Raw genomic sequence first — 21,627 nt, forward strand, 5'->3', positions numbered from 1 at the left:
TATTTATGAACAGAACTAGGTCATGTGAACTTGGCCATAGGGAAGACAGATGCGGCCATCATCTGAACTCTAAACAAAAATGTTCTTCTATAAAATGCAGCTGAAAGCAAGTAAATAGACCGAGGAAAAAGCAAGGGTGTGGAAGCTACGTACAAGCAATCTTTTTACAGGAATGAAGAAAATTGCCATGCTGAATAAATTGCCGCACGCCATCTTATCTTGTTTTAAGCATCATGCACGTTACCCTTGAATTAGACTTAACGGAATTGTATTATATTGTGAATTAATAAAGTATCAATACTAATAGAAGTTAAAGAGTGTCTTTGGAATCATTGGTTTGTTTATTCAGGATCCTGGATGGGGTACAGTGGTCTCACAGAAATTCTGTCGCTAGAAAAAGACAATGATGGATAGATAGCCATTCAAGCAATCCACTGTTTTAGTCTTCAAAAAAATCAGTTAAGAAAAAATACAAAACAAAGTCTTACAAATGTCAGAAATTAAAGCCATGGTACTGATGGAACTGTCTTATTCATGCATTGCTGTATTGTGGAATCCAGCTCCATATATCTGCATAAATTATACAGCTGCAGAAACATTAAATATATAAGTACAGTAATTTGGCAAAAGAGAAGCAGAAGTTAAAATAGGAAGTTTAAAATCATAAAGGTGGGATCTGTGGGCAGGCAGGGCAGGAGATGTTTAATTACCCAGCAGAAGGACCCCAGGGACAGGAAATTACAGAGTGCTAACTGAAGTCAACTGGCTGTCCAGGTAATAGCTGTATTGGGGTCTCCACAGTATAAGGTAGTTTGTAGTTGCTCAAGCCTGGCTATTAGAGAGTTGCAGAGCCAAGCAACCACTAAGGGCATGTGCACACAACATCTTAATTCCGATGATGGAGCCACTTACATCCTAGGAGAATCTGTTTCAGGAAAAAGCCAGTGATTTTTTTTTCATAAGGAGGGTTCACTTATGGTTTTGCTGTTGATATCTGCCAGTGTGGTTTCCTTGTAGTTTCAACTATCAAGAGCGGGCAGCCCCAGGAATGAGTAAATTCTTTCTAACCGCTACATGGTTTCCAAACCACAAAATGGTTAAAAGCAGTGACAAAAAATTGAACATGTGTACAGAATGTCATTAAAACATTGATGTGCAAAAAGTTCATTTTTTTAAATTTTTTGGGGAAGCTTTGCATCGTGTGCGCACATACCTTAAATAGGTTTTCCCATGAACAAAGTTCATTTTAATTAATCGATCTTGGAATAATAACTTCCATAATTGGTTGTGTAAAAAAAAAAAAAAAAAAAAAAAATGTTCCTGTGCTGAAATATTCTTATAAATGTGCCCCTGCTGTGTATTGTGTAATGGCTGTGTCTGACCATGCAGGAACATGGTCTGATCACACCACAGCTATACAGACATTACAGCAGGGGATCACAGCTGATACTTTCTGTGAGGTAAAACATTTCCCTGACTGTTTTTAAGCAATGCTTTACCTCAAAGAAAAAAAATAAGCTGTGATCCTGTGCTGTCCTGTCTGTATCTTCTTTTGCTTCCTCTCCTGTCCAGGAGATGTGGTATGATCAGACCATGTTCCTGCACTGTCAGACACAGCCATTACACAGTACACAGCAGGGGCACATTTATAAGATTATCTTAGCACAGAAACATTTTAAACACATCCAATTGTGGAAGTTATTATCATTCAAAAGATCTATTGATTAAAATGTTGATTAACTTTATTTGTGGGAAAACCTCTTTAAACATGTGTCTAATAAATGAGACTTGAAGCCTCGAATAATTACACAGGAATTCTCTCTATCAACCAGAATGCTGTACCTTTTCTATTTTGTGGTTACAGATATATTCCACATCATAGTCTTTCAGATTCTTCCTAGTAATCCCGAGGCATTGGCAGATGAGCAACTCTTTCCGACATAATTCTTGAAGTGTTTCATTGGAAGCAAGGCATGGCACACACCAAGCTGTGAGGAGAGAGAATAGAGTGAGATGAGACATTGCTTTATCAAAATAGCCCACACAATATGTCTATCACCTAAACCTTATTTTCTTCAATGTGTACCATGGACAGCACCCTGACCAATAATAACCTATGGGCTGTGCACATTAGCGATTTTCCATCATGCATTAGTCTAATCCATTTTACAAACCAGGAGAATGCAGCATTAGAAAGTAGCTGAACCCAACTGCAATGCTGACCAGCAGATGGATCTGCAGACAAGAACAGTCTTTTAAATTCGGCCAACTGAACAATTCCTTAACCCCTTAGTGAATGGACCAATTTTTTTATATGACATACGTCGCTTTATGTAGTAATAACTCAGGAACGCTTTAACATATCCCAATGGTTTTCACACTGTTTTTCTACGTGACACATAATACTCAATAATGGTAAAATTAGGTTGATATGTTTTGCGTTTATAAGATCAGAAATTTGACAAAATTAAAAAATATGCAATTTTGAAACTTTGAATGATATTCCCTTTAATCCAGATAGTCATACCACACAAACACCTTAATAAATAACATTTCCCTCATGTCTGTCTTACATCAGCACCATTTGTAAAAGGTTTAATTTTGTTAGCATTTTAGAAGATTTAAAAATGTAGCAGTATTTTTTTTTTTAATCTTTTTCAAGGAAAATGTACAAAACTTATTTTTATTGGGAGCTGTTCAGTTTTGAAGTGACTTTGGGGGTGCTATATATTGGAAACCATCCAAAAGTGATATCATTTTAAAAACCGCCCCCCTCAACGTATTCAAAATTGCTTTCAGGCAGTTCATTAACCCTTCAAATGCTTTTCAGGAATTAATGCAAAGTGGTATTACAGCAATAAAAAAGTTAATTTTTACCATCTAAATTTTGATAACTTCTGAACAGGCCGCTATAGACGGCAGACTCTAAGACTATGTGCGCATGTTCAGGATTTGAATGCAGAAATTTCCTTAAGGTTTCCGCATCTCTTGGCAGGAAAAACGCTGCAAAAAAAAAAAAAAAAAAAAAAAAAAAAAAAAAAAGGGCGTTTTGTACAGCAATGAATGCTTTTTGGAGCCAAATAAAGATATTTGAAAACATTAATGTAAGACATCGCTTTAACCCTTGGATTACCTTCAGACCTAGGGTGATTTTATTAGTTAATTTAACTGATTAAAGAATGTGTCTGTTGTATTTCAAATAAAGTGTTTTACTCTCAATGTGCGTGTCTATTTAACTCTTTACTTTACTTGGGTTTAGTATTGAAAGGGCCTGATTGACATCTTTTCATCACTAAACAAAAGGGCTAGGTGTCCGCTAATACCATAAACCCAATCTCATTAGCATTTCCATCCATGTCATTTCTGGGGCAGCTGAGAGCTGCAATATTTAGCCTAGAAAGGCAAACATGTTCCCTGGCTATTAACAGCTCACAGCTGTTTTGTTAGCCGCTACGTCCCCACAATCAGCAACCAGCAGCGCTTTGTACGCAGCATATTTTAGCTGTGTCCAAAATGCTGTGTTCTAATGCCGCACTTTTGTTGTCAATACATGCAGATCCACCGCATATGACATTTTAATCGTCAAAATCTGCAGCGGAGACTAGGGTCTCAGCTACAGAAATTGACATACCCAAACTCACCCGCAGTATGTGCCCGAGTTCAGGAGCCGCTGCGGGTCTGAAGCTGCGTATTTATGCAGCGTCCAGAGGTTACGGCATAGTGGATGGAATTTCTAGAAATCCCATGTCCATTATGCGTGCATCCGAGGCTGCGGAGCACCCATGGACACTGACATGCGGTGCGTCTATCAGGACCACAGTATGTCAAATTCTCTTGCGGAATGGCTAGTCTCCGCAACAGAATTGGACCACTAGAATGTATTGAATGCAGTAAATCCGCATAGTTCAGTGAACACATGTGGATTTACCTGTGTTCAATAGAATGCAGCGTTTTGGACGCAACAAAAAATATGCTGCCTAATATTAAAAAAAATGGAGGGGGCTCCCGCGTCATTTTCATAACCAGTAAGGGAAAGCCGACCGCTGGGAACCGATATTAGTAGCTGGAGGAAGGAGCCATTAGCCAAAAATATTAATAGCCAGGGAACAACAGCCCACAGCTGTTTAGAATCATAGAATGGTAGAGTTGGAAGGGACCTCCTGGATCATCTGGGCCAACCCCCTGCTCAAAGCAGGATTCACTAAATCATCTCAGACAGATGTCTGTCCAGCCTGTGTTTGAAGACGTCCATTAAAGGAGAACTCACCACCTCTCGTGGCAGCCTGTTCCACTCATTGATCACCCTAACTGTCAAAAAGTTTTTGCTTAGCCTTTGCTGGCTAGATTACAGGGGGACCCCAGAAAAAAAAATTACGTAGAAACCGGGGAAGGAAATGGTTAAAAATAGAATTAGACTTACAGGTAATTCGGTTTCTAAGACCCTCCACAACAGCACCAAAAGGAGGTTGCCTCCCCATCCTAATTAGGGACAGGAAACAAGAGGTTAAAGCCCTCCCTTACCTCTATCCTCAGTGGTTTTCCAAGGACCACACAGTATGAATGCTTGATTTATTAACACCGAAGAATTTAATGAACATTGAACATAAAGTTCCTTGGGGAGGAGGGGGGGGGGGGGAAATTACCCGTGCTGTCTTAGAAACCGAATTACCGGTAAGTCTAATTCTATTTTCTCTAACTTCCTCCACAACAGCACCAACAGGAGTAATACCAAAGAACATCGTTAGGGAGGGACTATAGTCTGGAGGACTTTCCTGCCAAAGGCTAAATCTTTTACACACATCAAATCTAATCTGTAATGTTTGGTAAAGGTATGGACCGAGGACCAGGTAGCAGCTTTGAAGATCTGCTCGATGGAAGTGCTGGCCTTTTCGGCCCACGAGGCGGACATGGCTCTGGTGGAATGAGCTTTTAGCCACACAAGAGGAGGCAGGTCTTGACTTTTATAAGCCTCTGTGATTGCTTTTTTTAATCCAGTTAGCCTCCAAGAGTTCTCTAGCTTTCTTCCCTTTTTTGGTCCCCAGTACTGTACAAAAAGGTTCTGATCCTTCCTCCAAGGCTCCATCTGTTGTAGATAGTAACGGATGATTCTTCTGACATCTAGAAAATGGAACTCTAATTCTGTGTTGTCTTGACAAAAAGATGGGAGAATTTTCTCTTGGGACATGTGAAAATGAGATGATACCTTTGGAAGGAAAGAAGGGTCTAAGCAGAGGATTATTCTGTCATCCAGGATTCTCAGATAAGGTTCCCTGATGTAAAGGGCCTGGATCTCGCCGACTCTTCTTGCCGTTATGGCTACTAATAAAGCTGCCTTCAAAGATAGTTTGTCCATTTGAGTTTGAGTTATAGGTTCAAAGGGCATGATAGTTAGACCCTTCAGAACTATATTTAGGTCCCAGGTTGGAACCATGATGGGCCTTCTCAGACATATTCTAGATGCTGCTGTCATGAACTCTTTATCCACCCTTAGTCAGCCAGGTTTTGGTCAAAGAAACAACTTGGGAGCATAAATCTGGACTTTCAGGGTACTAGGTTTTAACCCTTTAGATAGACCATCCTGTAAAAATTCCAAAAACCTGGCAATAAGCAGGATTAAAAGGTTCGATGGGAGTAGATAAATATCATGTAGAGAAGGGCTTCCATATTTTAAAATAAATGGCATTAGTGACCTGCTTCCTGCATTTTTGTAGGGTGTCTATTACAACATACGAGAGACCTTTGGCTTTCAGGATTAAGGCCTCAGAAGCAAGGCTGCCAAACATAAGCTAAGGGGAGCCGGATTAAATATTGGACCCTGATGGAGTAGATTGTGGTCCAGAGGCAGGATAAGCGGGCCCTCTGGGTTTAGAAGGCTCAGAGCCCCAAACCAACTTCTCTCTTTGGCCATAGAGAAGTGATTAGAATGGTCCTGACCTTGTCCACTCAGATTTTTTGCAAAGTCCTCGGTAGTAATGGCATTGGAGGGAATGCGTAGGCCAACTCGAAGTTCCATGGGTGAGAACACCCATCTACCCTTGAATGAGGCTCCCTTGGATCTATGGAAAAATATAGATCCACCTATGTATTCTGTCGACTATAAACAGGTCTACCGCAGGGTGGCCCCATTTCCTGGTTATTAGATAAAACATCTTTGAACTGAGGCTCCATTCTCCCAGCTTTATATCTGTCTTGCTCAGGAACTCTGCCTGAATATTATCGGCTCCTCTCAGACTAAGGGCCGATAGAGACAGGAGATGATGCTCTGCCCAGAAGAAAATTCTTGTCAAGACTTCTCGTAGGCTTCTGAACCTTGTACTGCCCTGATGATGAAGACAGGCCACAGTTGTCAAGTGGTCTGAATAAATCATGACACGAGTTCCCTGGAGTATAGAACCTGTTGCTCTCAGGGCTTCCTCTACCGCTCTTAGTTCTCTGAAATTTGAGGATTGGCTATACATCCCTTTGGGTCAGATGCCCTGGAAGACCTTCTGGGACGAGTAATCCCCAACCCCTTTTGCTGGCATCTGTTAAAGAGATCGGGTGCTGAATCCAAGAAATACCCTTGGTCAAACTTTCCGGGTTGAGCCACCAGTTGAGAGATACCTTCACATGGTGGGGGAAGAGATATTTTTGAGTTGAGCAACTCTGGAGACTTGTCCTAGCGAGAAAGGATAAAGTTGTGAAGGACTCGTGTGTGAGACTGGGCCCAGGCAACCGCCTGAATGCACGCCGTCATTGATTCCAGGACCGACATGGCGAACCTTATGGACACCGTCTTTTGGTTCTTTAGTACCTGGATCCTTGATCTCACATTTAACTTTTTGGATGCTGGTAGCAAGGACCTCTGATTTTGAGAATTTAAGAGGATTCCTAAGAAGACCTTCTGGATTGACGGGGTAAGGTCTTATTTTTCCCAGATTTAAAAACGCTTGAAAAACGCATAGTGGGCACACAGCCTAACCCGGTGGGTTCCGTTTTTTTTTTACCAGGAATAATCTTGATTAATCACCTTTGCCCTGTTCTGCTTCTGGCACGGGAGCAATTACTGCTGAAGATAGCATCTGCTACGGTTCTGATGTTAGAACCTTCTGGAGTTTTGCTGATGGGAGAGCTGTTACTTCCAGTCTGAGTGGGAAAGGAGGAAAATTCTAATTTTACTCTTGTCCTGACCCAGTCTAGGATTTGCGGTTTGTTGTTATTCTCCGCCATTACTTGAAGAATCCTGAGTTTGTCTCCCACTTGTCTAGAGTCATTGCCTATCAGAACGTTGGGATTGAAAAATTTTTTTACCTCTTCCTCCTTTGGGGTAGCTCCAGCTACATTATTTACCTCTTCCTCTGTATGAAGGATTTTATGTTTGAGAGGGACAAAATGGCCTCTTTTTGGGCGTTTTTAGTTCTGGGAGAAATTTCTTTTTATCGGATACTTTCTCCAGTGCTGGACCAAACACGCATTCCCCCTTGAAGGGTATGGAGCATAATTTGGTTTTAGATAGGATGTCACCACTCCACATCTTTAACTATAGTGCCCTTCTTGCAGTATTTGAGAGAACCGAAGTTCTTGCTGAAATCCTAACAGACTCTGCGGAGGCGTCCGCTAGGAATCCTGATGCCTTTTGTAAGAGGGGCAGTGAGGCCAGAAGATCTTCTCTGGGGGTACCGCCCTGGATATGATCCTCTAACTGATGTAACCAGCGGAACAGGGTTCTTGTGACGCATGTGGAAGCGATGTTCGTTCTCAGGGCGGCAGCTGATGTCTCCCATGACTTCCTTAGTAGACTATCCATCTTACGGCCAAGTGGATCCTTGAGCTGAGAGGGGTCTTAAAAGGGTAGGGTAGTCTTTTTTGCTACTCTGGCCACCTGAATGTCAACTTTAGGTATTTCTGTCCAGCATTTAGAGATGTTCTCATTTAAGGGGAAGCGATCCTTTAAGTCAGATGGGACGTTCAGCTTCCTTTCTGGAAATTCCCATTCATCCAGAATTAAATTCTGGACATTGTCATGAATGGGGAACACCATCTTCTTCCTAGATCTTAATCCCCCAAACATCTCGTCTTGGACGTTTTTTCCTCTTCTACTCCCTTAGAGGAACTTTTACTCGCTGTCAGAAACTCTATGTCATCAGAGAAGAAAAATTGTCTATCATCCTGCTCAGCATTATAGCCTGTAGTGACTTCGCCTTCCTCCAACCATTCCTCTGGGGCAGAATTTTCTGCCTCCGAGTCTGAGGTATCTTCCTCTTTTTGGATACTGAGGAACTCCCAGAAAAAGATTGAGAAGGTGGCCAAGGACAACTGGATCTCCTGGCGCACCGTTCCTCTGACTTCATCCATTAAGGAGGCTTGCTACTCACGGATAATTTTCTCCGTATACGGCTGACAAAGCCATTTTTGTGGGCAGATAGGAGCTTCTTACTACAAATGGTACACTTGCGACTTGCAGGTTTTTCTTTTGATTTTGGTGCAGGATCCTTGCCACCCTAAAACAAACAAGGGGAAGATATAAGGACGGATCCTGAACCAAGAGGGACCTACCCTTACCAGGCATACTCACTGAGCGAGGGATTGTGCTGGGCTCCGCAGATGCAGCTTTAGGGGTAGAACCATCCATCGTTAGAACCTCAGTCCTACCTTATGGTGTCTTCCATTAGGGTCCTTTTGTACAGGAAACAGAGATCCGGCGCCTTTCTCATCCAATAGGATGAGCCACCTTCCCCTCCTGACTTCAGTTCCAGCCAATTTGTTATCTTTTTTAAATTTTCCAGCCATTGAATGGTCCAGCACGCATCAGAGGCTCCGGAGAAGGGTATGCAAGAAGATTGGAGAGGGGGGGAGTAGTGGCGACGATATTTGTAACTGGCTTGGGAGCTACTGAAGGCCCCCAGCAGTCTCTTCTCACCATCCAGCATTGCTAAAGCGCTGGAGGATGGTGCAGTCCCGCCAGAAGCAGGAGCAGCAGCATGGAGGAAGACACGGGGTGATCGTTCCACGGCTGCCCGTCTAATGGTACATGAACTAGGGAAACTGCTCGGCGGCCACAGCCCCCAAGAAGGAAACACTGAGGATAGAGGAAAGGGGAGGGCTATTTAACCTGTTGTGTTTCCTGTCCCTAATTAGGATGGGGAGGCAACCTCCTGTTGGTGCTGTTGTGGAGGGGATTAGAGGAAATAGAAGCTTTATTAGTAGAAAAAAAAAAATCATGTTTAACCCCTTAACAACCCTTGCCGTATTAGTAAGTAACATTTGCGTACCCCCCGTTCAGTGAGGGCTGCTGCGCTGAGCCCGCACTGAACCGAGCACATGTCAGCTGATTCTTACAGCTGACATGGGCCCGCAACAGCCCCGGGTGGAATCGCGATCCACCCGCGGCTGTTAACATGTTAAATGCCGCTGTCAATCTCCGACAGCGGCATTTAACGCGCGCTTCCGGGTAGCGTGTCATAAGCCCCGCCCATCGGCGACCCCATCACGTGATCGCGGGTCACCGATGGGTGGGCATGACAACCCAGGGTCTGAAGCAGACGCCTGTGGTTGTCATGATCTGGTCGCTATGAGCGCCACCTAGTGGTCGGCGCTCATAGCACAGGACCATTTCTGCTGCATGCAGGGGACCTGCTTGTCCCCTGTATGTAGCAGAGCCGATCGGACAGTTGCTGCTTCAATAGTCTCCTATGGAGACTATTGAAGCATGCAAAAAGTAAAAAAAAAAAATATAAAAGTTTAAATCACCCCCCTTTCGCCCCATAAAAAATAAAATATGTAAAAAAAAAAAAAAAACCCTACATAGACATATTTGGTATCGCCGCGTTCCAAATCGCCCGCTCTATCAATATAAAAAAATAATTAATCCGATGGGTAAACGGCGTAGTGAGAAAAAAATTCTAAACGCCAGAATTACGTTTTTTGGTCGCCGCGAAATTGCAATAAAATGCAATAACGGGCAATCAAAACATCGGATCTACCCCAAAATGTTATCAATAAAAACGTCAGCCCGGCGCGCAAAAAATAAGTCCTCACCCAGCCCCAGATCACGAGAAATGGAGACGCTACAGGTCTCGGAAAATGGCGCTATTTTTTTTTTTAACCAAATTTTGGAATTTTTTTTCACCACTTAAATATAAAAGAACCTATACATGTTTGGTGTCTATGAACTCGTAATGACCTGTAGAATAAGAGGGGCAGGTCAGTTTTAGCATTCAGTGAACGTAGTAAAAAATAAAAATAAAACAAACAACTGTGGTATTGCACTATTTTTGCAATTTTACCGCACTTGGATTTTTTTCCCCGTTTTCCCGTACACGATATGGTAAAACTAGTAATGGCATTGAAAAGTACAACTCGTCCCGCAAAATATAAGCCCTCACATGGCCATATTGACCAAAAAATAAAAACGCTATGGCTCTGGCAACAAGGGGAGCAAAAACGAAAATGCAAAAACGGAAAATGCTACGGGGCTTAAGGGGTTAAAAAGATTTTGCCAGGAACCAACAAATGTAACAACATGGATAACTTGGTTAGTTGTAATGATACATAATTTATTTTCTTATATTTAACCTGTTAGGGGCACAAGTCTCTAAATTAAAAATCCAAAATGCCTCTCTTGTCCGCAACAATCTGACATAATCTCCTCCTCTGTTAGTTTTTTTGACCAATTCCAAGCCGATTATTTGTAAATGGGATGTCTGTTTATGATGAAAAAGTGTTTAGACGCATGTGAAACGCTGCGAGTATCTGAATTGAAACTAACAATATCTGTAATGTGTTCCAATAGGCGGACCTTTACCTTACGTACAGTGGAACCCATATACATTTTGTTTCAGGTAGTACACACAATAGCATAAACCACATTTTGTGTGTTGCAGTTTATGAACTGCCTGATGATAAATCTTGCAGCTTTCCTATGATTAAAGAAATTTTTTCTCGGTAATGCACTAACATGTGCAGCAGTTTTTACCTCCACACTTGTAGAATCCCTTGATGGATAGGGATACTTGGTTATCAAAAAAAAAAAAAAAAAACTTGAGATAATATTGCCAATAGTAGCAGCTTTTTTCGCTACTACTGAACACCCAGATTCCAGAATGGAAGCCAATACTGAATCTTCATGCAAGATTGAGATAAACTTGTGTATAATATTCTGTATGGATTTAAACTGTGGACTGTAAGACACCGATAACATCAGTTTAGAAAATCCTGGGACTGGAAGTTCTTTTTTCTCAACTAATTTTGATCTGACTTTATTCTCTACAATCCCCTCGGCGCCAACAACTGGGAAGAATAACCTCTAACCTCTTTTGGATAGTCTAGATCTCCCAATTTCTTCTCTCAAATTATCACTATTGCTGCAGTTGCGCTTGATTCTGTTAAACTCCCCCACTGGAACAGACCCAATAGTGTGGGACGGATGACTACTATTGGCATGCAAAATGGTATTGCCAGTCATTGGCTTAATGTGGGTAGAGGTAGATATAACTTTCCCTGGAAAACCCGATAATGTAAGATCCAGAAATGATGTTGTGTCAGAATGCAAAACAGGACGTAAATTGCAAGTCAAAATCACTGTCATTGATGTACTCTACAAAGAGTGGTATGGCAGAACTTTGGAGAGCTAACCTGCAGGGGTTCATTGGAAAGGATCATCTCTTTTTTTCCTCCAGGCCTGCGAACATAATGTCTTCCAGGGACCTGGCTGTTTTTTCCTCCCTCAACCCCATGGTAGATCTGACCGCTCTGACCAACTTGTCAGTACCCTCAATAGGGAAACAGGGCATACCACTGTCTGATGAAGAAGAGGATGCTGAATCACTGAGGCATAGATCCTCTGACTGGGAGGATGAAGCACAGTCGGAGGAGATATCCTTATGGCAGGGCTCGACAAACCCAGGCGCCTGGTCGCCAGTGGCGCCTAGAAAATGTTGTCTGGCGCCTAGAAAATGTTGCCTGGTGCTTGAGGAGTTGAGAAGAAAAAAAAATACTCTCAATCCAATCCCACCTCCTGCACGGAGTCATCCAATCGGAGGAAGCAGGGACAGTATCGCTCAGGCCGCCTTCTCCACTTTGCTCCGCCCCCCTTATGCTCCGGGACTGGACAGGGGGAGTTGGGTTACGGGGGAAGGATCGCTGTGGCCGGGGGCCCGTTCTCATCTCCCGCTACCTGTGTAAGTACATACAAAGGCCGTGCTCCCCGGGGAGACGCCGTGTGTGAGGGGGTCTATATGTACAGTTTGTCAACAAAAAAACGGAACAGGCATTTTTTTAAAAAAAATAGTTTTTGATTTTTCTGAGAAAAAAACTGAGAATATAAAAAATTTATAAATGTAATGACATTTATTTTTTTTTTAAAAAGCAATTTTTAAAGCATTCGTAAAAATTTAAAAAAAAATGTCAAGAAAAAAACGGAACAACAATTTATCTTTACTTTTCCCTCCAAAAAACATTTAAGGTGAGCATGTGGTTTCATTGATTTAGAAAAGTGTTGTTCCTACAAAAAAGGATTTGAAACTTCTTATGGTTAGAAAATAAAATATATGGATAATAAGGCAGATAGATTTTTAATCTTCTCTAGAAGTGCTGAGAGACCCTATCCTGCTGGACCACCACTGAATGGAGTTTCCTACATTGCTAAATCTTTTTGTAAGTAGGGTATAGCAGTATATACACAGTATATGCTGTAATTATATGGCAGTATATTCACAGTGTATCCCATTATTATATGGGTACTATATGGCGGACTGCGGAGTGCTGCTGGAAGAACAAAGTCGGGTGCCGCCGGGAGAACGAAGCTGGAGTACTGCCTCGTCCACTCGGACAAAGAAGGGTAAAGAGATCATGTGTAGAGCAACAGAGAGAATACCAGAAAATGAAAAGCAACTGAAAATGACACAGTTCTTTACAAAGACCTCTCTTGAAAGCGCAGTGCAACAGGTAGAAAGTGCCGGGCAACAGGTAACTGAAGAAACAAGAGTTGACCCACCAGCAGAGGAGTCCCCATCAACAAGCCGTTGTCAAACTGCTGGACCCAGGAGATTTAGGCAAGAGTGGTGTAAAGAACTAGCATGGCTTAAATTTGACCATACAACTGGTATAGCTATATGCGAGATTTGTGCTTCCTTCCCTGGCATTGCTGACCAAGCATCTAGGATCGTAAAAGGATTTTCAGGACCCTTTAAACTTGAAACCTTCAAAAAGCACGCAAAGTCTCTCCAGCATCTAAATTGTGTGGAGGCTAAACATGCAGCGTTGGCTCCAGAAGCTACTCCATTGGCTGCTTGTATAAGGAAAATGGATGAAGACATTTTTAAACATATGACCATTCTATTTAATGTGGCCTATTATATTGCCAAAAACAACAGACCTTTCACAGATTTTGAAGGGTTGCTAGAGTTGACGGAGAAATTAGGGAGTGCTGTGCGACAGGAATATGCAAACGATAAAAGATGCAAAGAATTAATTTCCCATATTGCAGAAATAATCAGGAAAAACCTAATCAGTGAGCTCAAAGAGGCAAAATATGTCAGCTTGATGCTAGATGGCTCAACTGACAAAGCAGGGGTTTAACAACTGATTCTGTATGTCAGGTACATCAAGGACAACAGTGTCAAAGAAGTATTTCTTTCTGTTTCTCCTCTTGAAATGGCTACTGCAGATGGATATTTAGAAGCGCTCACAGAAGAACTTAGAACACTTGGTCTTGTAGGCTGGCTTTCTTCAAGTCACTTGATTGCCATTGGTACAGATGGTGCTGCCAGCATGATTGGGACCGAAAATGGCTTGGTGCAGAAAATACGCCAAAACATCAGTCATTTAATTGGCATTCACTGTGTTGCACACCGATTGAACTTAAGTGTATTAAGTTCAGTAAAACAAGCTAAATTAATTGATGATTTTGACTCTATTTTAAAGAAACTCTACCAATTTTATCAATACTCACCTAAGAGAATGCGACAGCTGAAGCAAGTAGCAGAAAACCTGCAGCTTACAATTCTGAAATTCCAATACTTGCATAATGTCAGATGGGTAGCAAGCAAAGTCGGTGCTCTGTCTGCACTTGTCAAAGACTGGAAATGCGTGACAATCCACCTAGAAAGTGTGGCTGCGGAAAAAGACAGTGCCTCTGCAGCTGCCCATGGTTTACTGAGAAAGCTCACAGATTTTAAATTTGTTCACATGCTCCATTTTCTACTGGACTATCTGGAAATTCTTAAAAACTTGTCAATTATATTTCAAAGGGAAGAGCTTTTTTTAAGCACAATTGAGTTGCATGTGAAAAGCACAATTTCAACAATCAATTCACTTAGAGATGCACCAAAACAACATGAGGCCAGATTTGTCTCAGGAACATCTCTTCAAGGACTGTTTCAAAATGTACAGCTACATGGACTGAGCAACACTGTAGCTGCATCAATTCAGCAGGAAAAAGCTAATTTAATTAATCATGCAGTTAAATACTTGACAGTGCGATTTCTAAGTGATATAAATATTGAAAGATCCACCGCAGTGTTTGACACCTTTGCCTGGCCAGCAGGAACAACATTGCAAGACTACGGTGTGGTTGAGATTACTGCATTGGCTCATCATTTTCGTAAACAGCTATCTCCACCTGAAAGTGATGACCAATGCATTCACTCACTCCTCAATGAGTGGTATGAGTTTAAGGTCCTTGGAAAAGGAAAGAAACTGTGTGAGCTTCTGGATTTGGCACTCTCCAACACCGAGAGATTTCCAGTTCTGGGAAACCTGTTGTCGATTGTGGCGGTGCTCCCTGTCTCTACTCATGTTGTGAAAGAGGATTTAGTTTGATGAACATGGTCAAAAATAAATTCAGATCAAGGATGCAAGAAGAAAGTTTAAGTGACTTGTTTATGATCACCATGAATGGGCCATCTGTGAAGGCGTTTGATCCTGCCAAGGCTGTGGACCACTGGTACTTCAGCTCTAAAATCACAAGGCATGTTCATGGCCACAAAAAGCAAAGTGAAAAACACTAGAATGTTGCCTAAAATCTAAAATATCAAAATATAATATTTATTATCTTTAAAAGTAAAATGTTGTTTATAACGTTTGTAATGTTTTTTTTGTTAAATTAAAAACCAAGTTTGCTTAAAAAAAATTCTGGCTCCTAAATTTTTTGGCTGGCTCCTAGATTCTGAACAACTTTGTCGACCCCTGCCTTATGGGATCTCTTTTTCCCCTTAACCAAGCCTTTCAGGGAATCCTGAACCTCTGTACGGATTACGGACATCAAATTAGAAGCAAAATCCGGGGTGCTCTCCGCTATGGTTTGGTTAATACAGCTAGCACAAAGCTGTTTCTGCCAATCTATGGAATTTGGCATAAGGCGCAAACCCTGTGCTTCTGTTTGGCGCTACTCTTCTTAGGTTCCTAAGGAATGAAGCACATAACTTTCCATTACCATTTAAGTGACATTCACGAAGATCACTCACCCCTGAAGTCACAAAAGGGTACCGGATTTGGAGGCGGTGGCGGGACATAAGATGAATCCCTTCTGGATGGCCCTGAAGCGTCCGACACCTTACTTCTCCTGCTGCCGCTACGGTTGCTGGAGCGGCTGTCCGTGTGAGAGGCGTCCGACTGCTTCTTCCGCTGGCGTTGTTGAGACGGAGGGGTCAGCTGCTGCTGCTCCTGGCTGTCCTGGTCTGCATAGCTGCTATACCACAAGCATGAGTATAGGCAGCGTTTGACCAGGACAACCCTCCACCTTAAATAGGGCACATCCGGGACCTCCTCCGGTTCTTGTGTCCTCCCCCCCCCCCCCCCTCCCCCCTCCTGACACCCGCCGGCCAAGGTCTGAAAAGCTGGCCGGCAAGAACTTACAGGGCAAGTAAATCCACATGTGTTCACTGAACTATGCGAATTTACCGCATTCAATACATTCTTGTGGTCAAATTTCTGTTACGGAGACTAGCGATTCCGCAAGTGAATTGGTCATGCTGCGGTCCTGAAAGACGCACCACATGTCAGTGTCCGCGGGTGATCCGCAGCCTCAGATGCACGCATAATGGACATGGGATTCTTAGAAATAACATCCACCATTCTGTAACATCTCGGTGCTGCGGGTTCGACACTGCATAAATACGAAGTCAAACCAGCAGCATTTCCTGATCATAGGCACATACCCAAACTCACTCGCAGCATGTCAATTTCTGTAGTGGAGACGCTAGTCTCCACTGTAGATTTTGACCGATTGAAATGTTATTATATGCGGTGGATCTGCATGTACTGATGAAACAAGTGCGGCATTAGAACACAGCGTTTTGGACGCAATGAAAAGCCTTAGTTACTTACCGGTAACGGGATTTTTCAGAGCCCATGACAGCACCACGAGAGAGTATCCACCCATCATGGACAGGAAACCTACAGGTTAAAAAGGGCGGCACCTCTCTCCCGCCTCAGTTTAGTTAACAGAGCATGAGAGGACCGCCAAGGTTAATAAAACAAATTCATTTTAAGCAATTACTTTAAGTAACTTCCCCCGAAGGTGCAAAAAAAAAACAACAGTGTAGGGAGTGCTGTCATGGGCTCCAAAAAATCCCATTCCCGGTAAGTAACTAAGGCTTTATTCGTACTCCCATGGCAGTACCACGAGAGAATTACAGAGACGAAAGGAGTTTAGGGAGGGACCATCGCTAGAAGCACCCTTCTCCCAAAGGTGAGATCAGAAGAGTCACCCAAGTCCAATCTATAATGCCTATAGAAGGTGGAGGGAGAAGACCAGGTGGCAGCCTTACATATGTCTTCGATGGAAACCCCCCCCGTCTTCTCGGCCAAGGAAGTTGCTATTGCTCTGGTGGAGTGTGCTCTCAACCCTTCCGGTACTTCCCTATCCCCCGAGGAGTAGGCGAGGGAGATGACCTCTCTAATCCACCTCGCAATTGTGGATTTTGAAGCTTTACAACCCCTTCTAGCCCCCTGATGGCATATAAATAGGGAACTATCTTTCCTAAAACGGTGTGAAACCTCCAGATATTTAAGCACGCACCTTCTAACATCTAATGTATGTAGTTTATCCTCTTTCTGATTCTTAGGGGGGGGGGGGGGGACAAAACGTTGGAAGATTTACCTCTTGAGTTCTATGAAACCGTGAGACTACTTTTGGGAGAAAAGCCAGATCAGGCTTTAACACAATTCTATCATCCATAATTTGGGTAAATGGTGGGGATATAGAAAAAGCCTGTATGTCACTTACTCTTCTAGCCGAAGTCAGGACCACTAACAGGGCTGTTTTACGAAAAATAATTTTATGGGTGGCTGAATCTAGGGGCTCGAAGGGGGGGGGGGGGGGGGTGTTAGTCAAGGCATTTAAGACCAGGTTTAGATCCCAGGGAGAGGGTTTGGTTTTAATGATAGGTCTACATCTGAAAGAGGCCTTTATAAACCGTGCTACCCAATAATTTGCTGCTATATCAAATGCAAATAAGGCTCCTAAAGCCAAAACCTGTACCTTTAAGGTACTAGTGGTTAGACCTCGTTCTAACCCCCGTTGTAGGAACTCTAGTATCTTCCCAATAGGAATCCCATCCTCCAGTTTGAATTCTGCAAAGGATAGGAATTTTCTCCAAGTTATAGCATAGATGTGGGTAGTAACTAGCTTTCTGCTACTTAAGAGAGTGTTTACCAAATTTGAGGAAAACCCTCTGCTGGTTAACAGTGCCCTCTCAAATTCCATGCCGTTAAATGGAGATTTGGGGCTGGAGGATGGGAAACCGGACCCAGAGTAAGAAAGTCCGGGATTTCCGGAAGGATCCAGGGGTCTGATATTGGCATCCTGTGGAGACAAGAGAACCATGGCCTCTTGGGCCAAAAGGGGCATATGAGGATCACTCTGGCTTCATCTGTTCTTATCTTTCTTAGGACTGACGGAAGCAGGACCATAGGAGGGAAGGAGTACGCCAAAGGGAACTCCCAGGGAATCATGAAGGCGTCCACCGCCAGAGGCTTTTCTCTGGGGTTTAGAGAACAAAATGTTGTCAGCTTCCAATTGGACTTCGTCGCGAACAAGTCCACTGCTGGAAGACCCCACATTGCCATGATCTTGGAGAATATTCGAGGGTTCAAGAACCATTCTCCTTTTAGGGAATTGCAGCTGAGAAAATCTGCCCTGATGTTTTCTTTTCCTCTTAGATGAACTGCAGAAAGGGAGAGAAAATGATCTTCTGCTTTTTGAAGAAGTCTGTCTGCTACTCTCATTAAAGTCTCTTGAACGGGCCCCCCCCCTTGACGATTTATATACGCTACTGAGACTTGATTGTCCGAGAGTATACAGACATCCAGGCCCTGTAAATATACAAGGAACCCACTGAGCGCATAATCAACCGCCAAAAGTTCCTTAACATTCGAGGAAAACCGTACTTCATTTTCTGACCAGGTTCCCTGAATTAAGCTGTTTTCAAAATGAGCTCCCCAACCTGTAGCACTCGCATCTGTAGTTAAAACTGCCATAGGTTTATTTTCCCAAGGGACTCCCCTAGAAAGATTAGTATAAACTAACCACCAGCGAAGGGATTGTAAGGAGAGAGTGCCCAAGGTAAACTCCCGGTCTAGATGTCCATCTAGGATTGAGTAATTATACAACACATCCCATTGAAGAGCCCTTGAATGAAATTGGGACCAGCGTACTGCTGAAAAACTTGAGGTCAGGGTCCCCAATAAAGACATGGCTTTGTGCAGTGTCATGGAGGGTCTATCCATACAATGTTTCACTAGCCCCTGAATTTTCATAATTGTCATCTGATAAATGACATAACTGCCTATCTGAATCTAAAATGACCCCCAGGAACTGTTGGGCTTTTTGTGGAATAAACCTAGATTTTTCTAAATTTAGAAACCAATCTAGGTCTTGTAGGATAGAAATTGTTACCTGAAGGTGGGCTTCGCATTGTGTAAAGGAATTCCCCACTATCATGAAATTGAGGTACGGGATTATTAAAAAATCTTTTTCTCTTATGTGGACCATCACTTCCACCACCAGTTTAGTAAAAACACTTGGGGCTATAGCCAACCCAAAGGGAAGGGCAGTATACTGATAGTGTTTTACCACCCTTTTAATTTCGATGGCTAATCTTAAATACTTTTGATAATCCCTATGAATGGGGACATGGTAGTAAGCGTCTTTAAGATCCAGGACAACCATAAAACAGTGGGGGAAAAGCAATTTTATTATTGTTTTTAACAATTCCATTTTGAAAGTGTCTATTCTAAGAAACTTATTTATTTAGGGATTTTAAATTTATGACAGTCCTGAAACACCCATCCGGCTTGGGAACCAAGAAGAGCGAGGAGTAGAATCCGTCTCCCTCTTCTGTTTTCGGAACCTCAATCAGGACGTTTTTCTTTGTTAGGTCTTGTATTTCTGATATGAGGGCAGTCTGCCGCTCTGGGGAGGAACTAGAGGGAACAATTACGAATCTCTTGTAAGGAAGGGCTTGAAATTGAAATTTAAAGACCAACTCTAATTAGGCCCCAAATCCAACTGCTATGTGAAATACTTTCCCATGCTGGAAAAAACAATGAGAATTTCCCTCCCACCTGGGTGGATTGTGGCTCCCCTGGCTTCCGCTCATCTCTGGAAGAAGAACCAAAGAGTAGGCCTCTACCTTTGCGACCTCTTACCTAGAATTTCTCCTGTTCCCTAAAGAATCGTCTACGGACCAACTTCTTTTTCCGAAAGCATTTTCTAAAGGAGGGTAGAGGTACAGACGGAAAGCCCTTCTTAGGATCTCCTGCTTTTTCCAACAAATCATCCATGGTTTGGCCGAAAAGATATTCACCCTCACAAGAAATTGTAGAGTCTAGATTTTGTTTGTACATCTCCAGGCCAGCATTTTAGCCAAAGGGCTTGCCGAGCAGCATTTGAAAGAGCTGATGATTTTGCTGCTAGTCTGAGTCCGCAGATGCATCAGCAAAAAAGGCCGCTGCACCCTGGACTAGGGGGAGAGAAGAAATGATCTCCTTCCTGGGGACACCTTCTTTCAATTGGTTGTCCAGCTGTTCCAGCCAGACCATTAGGGCCCTGGATGTGCAGGTGGCAGCCACTGCTGGTTTCAGGGCTCCTGTAGTGGTCTCCCAGGTACCCTTTAAAAAGGTATCTGCTCGTCTGTCCAGGGGGTCTCTTAAAGCTCCCATGTCGTCGAAGGGGAGGGAAGCCTTTTTTGAAGCTTTATCAATGGCCACATCAAGCCTTGGTGCCTTTGACCAGGAGGAGCATGTGGAATCCTCAAACGGATATCTCCTTTTGAAAGAGGGAGGGATGCTGCCCTTTCTGTCCAGCTTCTGCCACTCTCTTTCAATAAGATCCTTAACCTTCGTATTCATGGGAAAGGATCTTTTCTTTCTCTTTGACCTAAACCTCCAAACATAACATCCTCTAGGGACTTCTCTGGTCTAGCGTCCACAATGCCCATAGTAGAACGGACAGCTTTCAACAAGGCATCTACCTCATTTAAAGGAAAACATTGTCTCTCAGATTCGCTATCAGAGGAGGATAGGGAAGAGGAAGAGATGTCCGAGATGCCGGAATCTGAGGCTGGTCGAGGGTCCCGAGGGGAATGCCTGCCCTCAGAATTCTGTCGCAAAGCCTTGCCTACTTCTTTAATTAAAGTTTTTAGGCCCAAAGAAAACCCCGGGGTTTCTTCCACCATCACCTTGTCAATACAAGGCTTTCACAGTTTTTTTAATATATGCATCAGGGAGCGGGCTGCTGCATAGGGCACATTCTTTATGCTTTGATTTAAACGAACATTTCTTGCTCTAAAAGATTTCAAAGACAGAGAAGAAAAAAGGGAGCAATTAGTAGAACTTTCACAAAGATTTCACTTACCCCCTGGCATATGCGGTACCGTAGAAGCAGAGGAATGCTTCTTAACCGGCAGAGGATCACACCAAACGACAGGACCTTCCTTCTTGCTCTTAGCGGTGAACTTCTTAGTTGAACGGCTGGACCCGGTTTGGGAATGACGTTGTACCGCCTGTTGTGAGGGCTCCCCAGAGGGCTGCTTCTGCAGCAGTTCTTGCTGAGGTGAAAGCTCCTGTGTATCTCCCATTGTTTAAGAGAAACCAAAGGGCGGGGAAGCACCTCTGCATGCAGCCAGGCCGATTTTATACTGGCCATGCAGGTACCTGTGTGGCTTTTTTTTTTTTTTTTTTTTTACAGGGGAGGGCCTCTTTTTCCCCCTCCCCGGGTTGGGCAGAATACTGCATGTGGCAGTACTTGCGGGACGCCCATACTGTTCGGGCTCCGGCGTCCCCACTGATCGCATGCGGCCCATACTTCCTGGGCGCGCGCGAACTGTACCCACTTCCGGTGGAGGTCGGCGCACCTGAAATACATCATAGGTCCGCCGCAACATGGCCGTGCCTGACACGTTCCCCGCCGGCGCGGCCCCGATCTCTTGTAGGAAGCGGGGGGTTGGGGTGGTTTGGGGGTAGGAGTCTTTCCCGCATGCGGCACACACACACAGCGGGCCATCCAGCTCCAGCGAGGGGATGTCACGCTGACCACAACGCACACGGATGTGCTCCAATGAGCCCTGCCGTGGGGTCTCCAGGAAGAGGAGGACCGACCAGGGGAGGAACCTCACCGCTCCAGGTACCCTGTCTATCCCTCTGGAC

General features: G+C 43.5%; 1 protein-coding gene across 1 annotated transcript in view; it reads right to left on the reverse strand.

The window, feature by feature from the left end:
* Positions 1 to 21,627, reverse strand: part of SUV39H2 (SUV39H2 histone lysine methyltransferase) — a 46,478-nt gene that overhangs the window by 15,859 nt on the left and 8,992 nt on the right. The window contains exon 2 of the mRNA XM_073652354.1: positions 1,843 to 1,988. Coding sequence (XP_073508455.1) covers positions 1,843 to 1,988 — 146 coding nt within the window. The remainder of the gene's footprint in view (positions 1 to 1,842; positions 1,989 to 21,627) is intronic.

The sequence above is a fragment of the Phyllobates terribilis genome, unplaced genomic scaffold, assembly GCF_046119375.1.
Source record: "Phyllobates terribilis strain yellow unplaced genomic scaffold, ASM4611937v1 Scaffold_11__3_contigs__length_659146591, whole genome shotgun sequence".
Lineage (NCBI taxonomy): Eukaryota > Metazoa > Chordata > Amphibia > Anura > Dendrobatidae > Phyllobates > Phyllobates terribilis.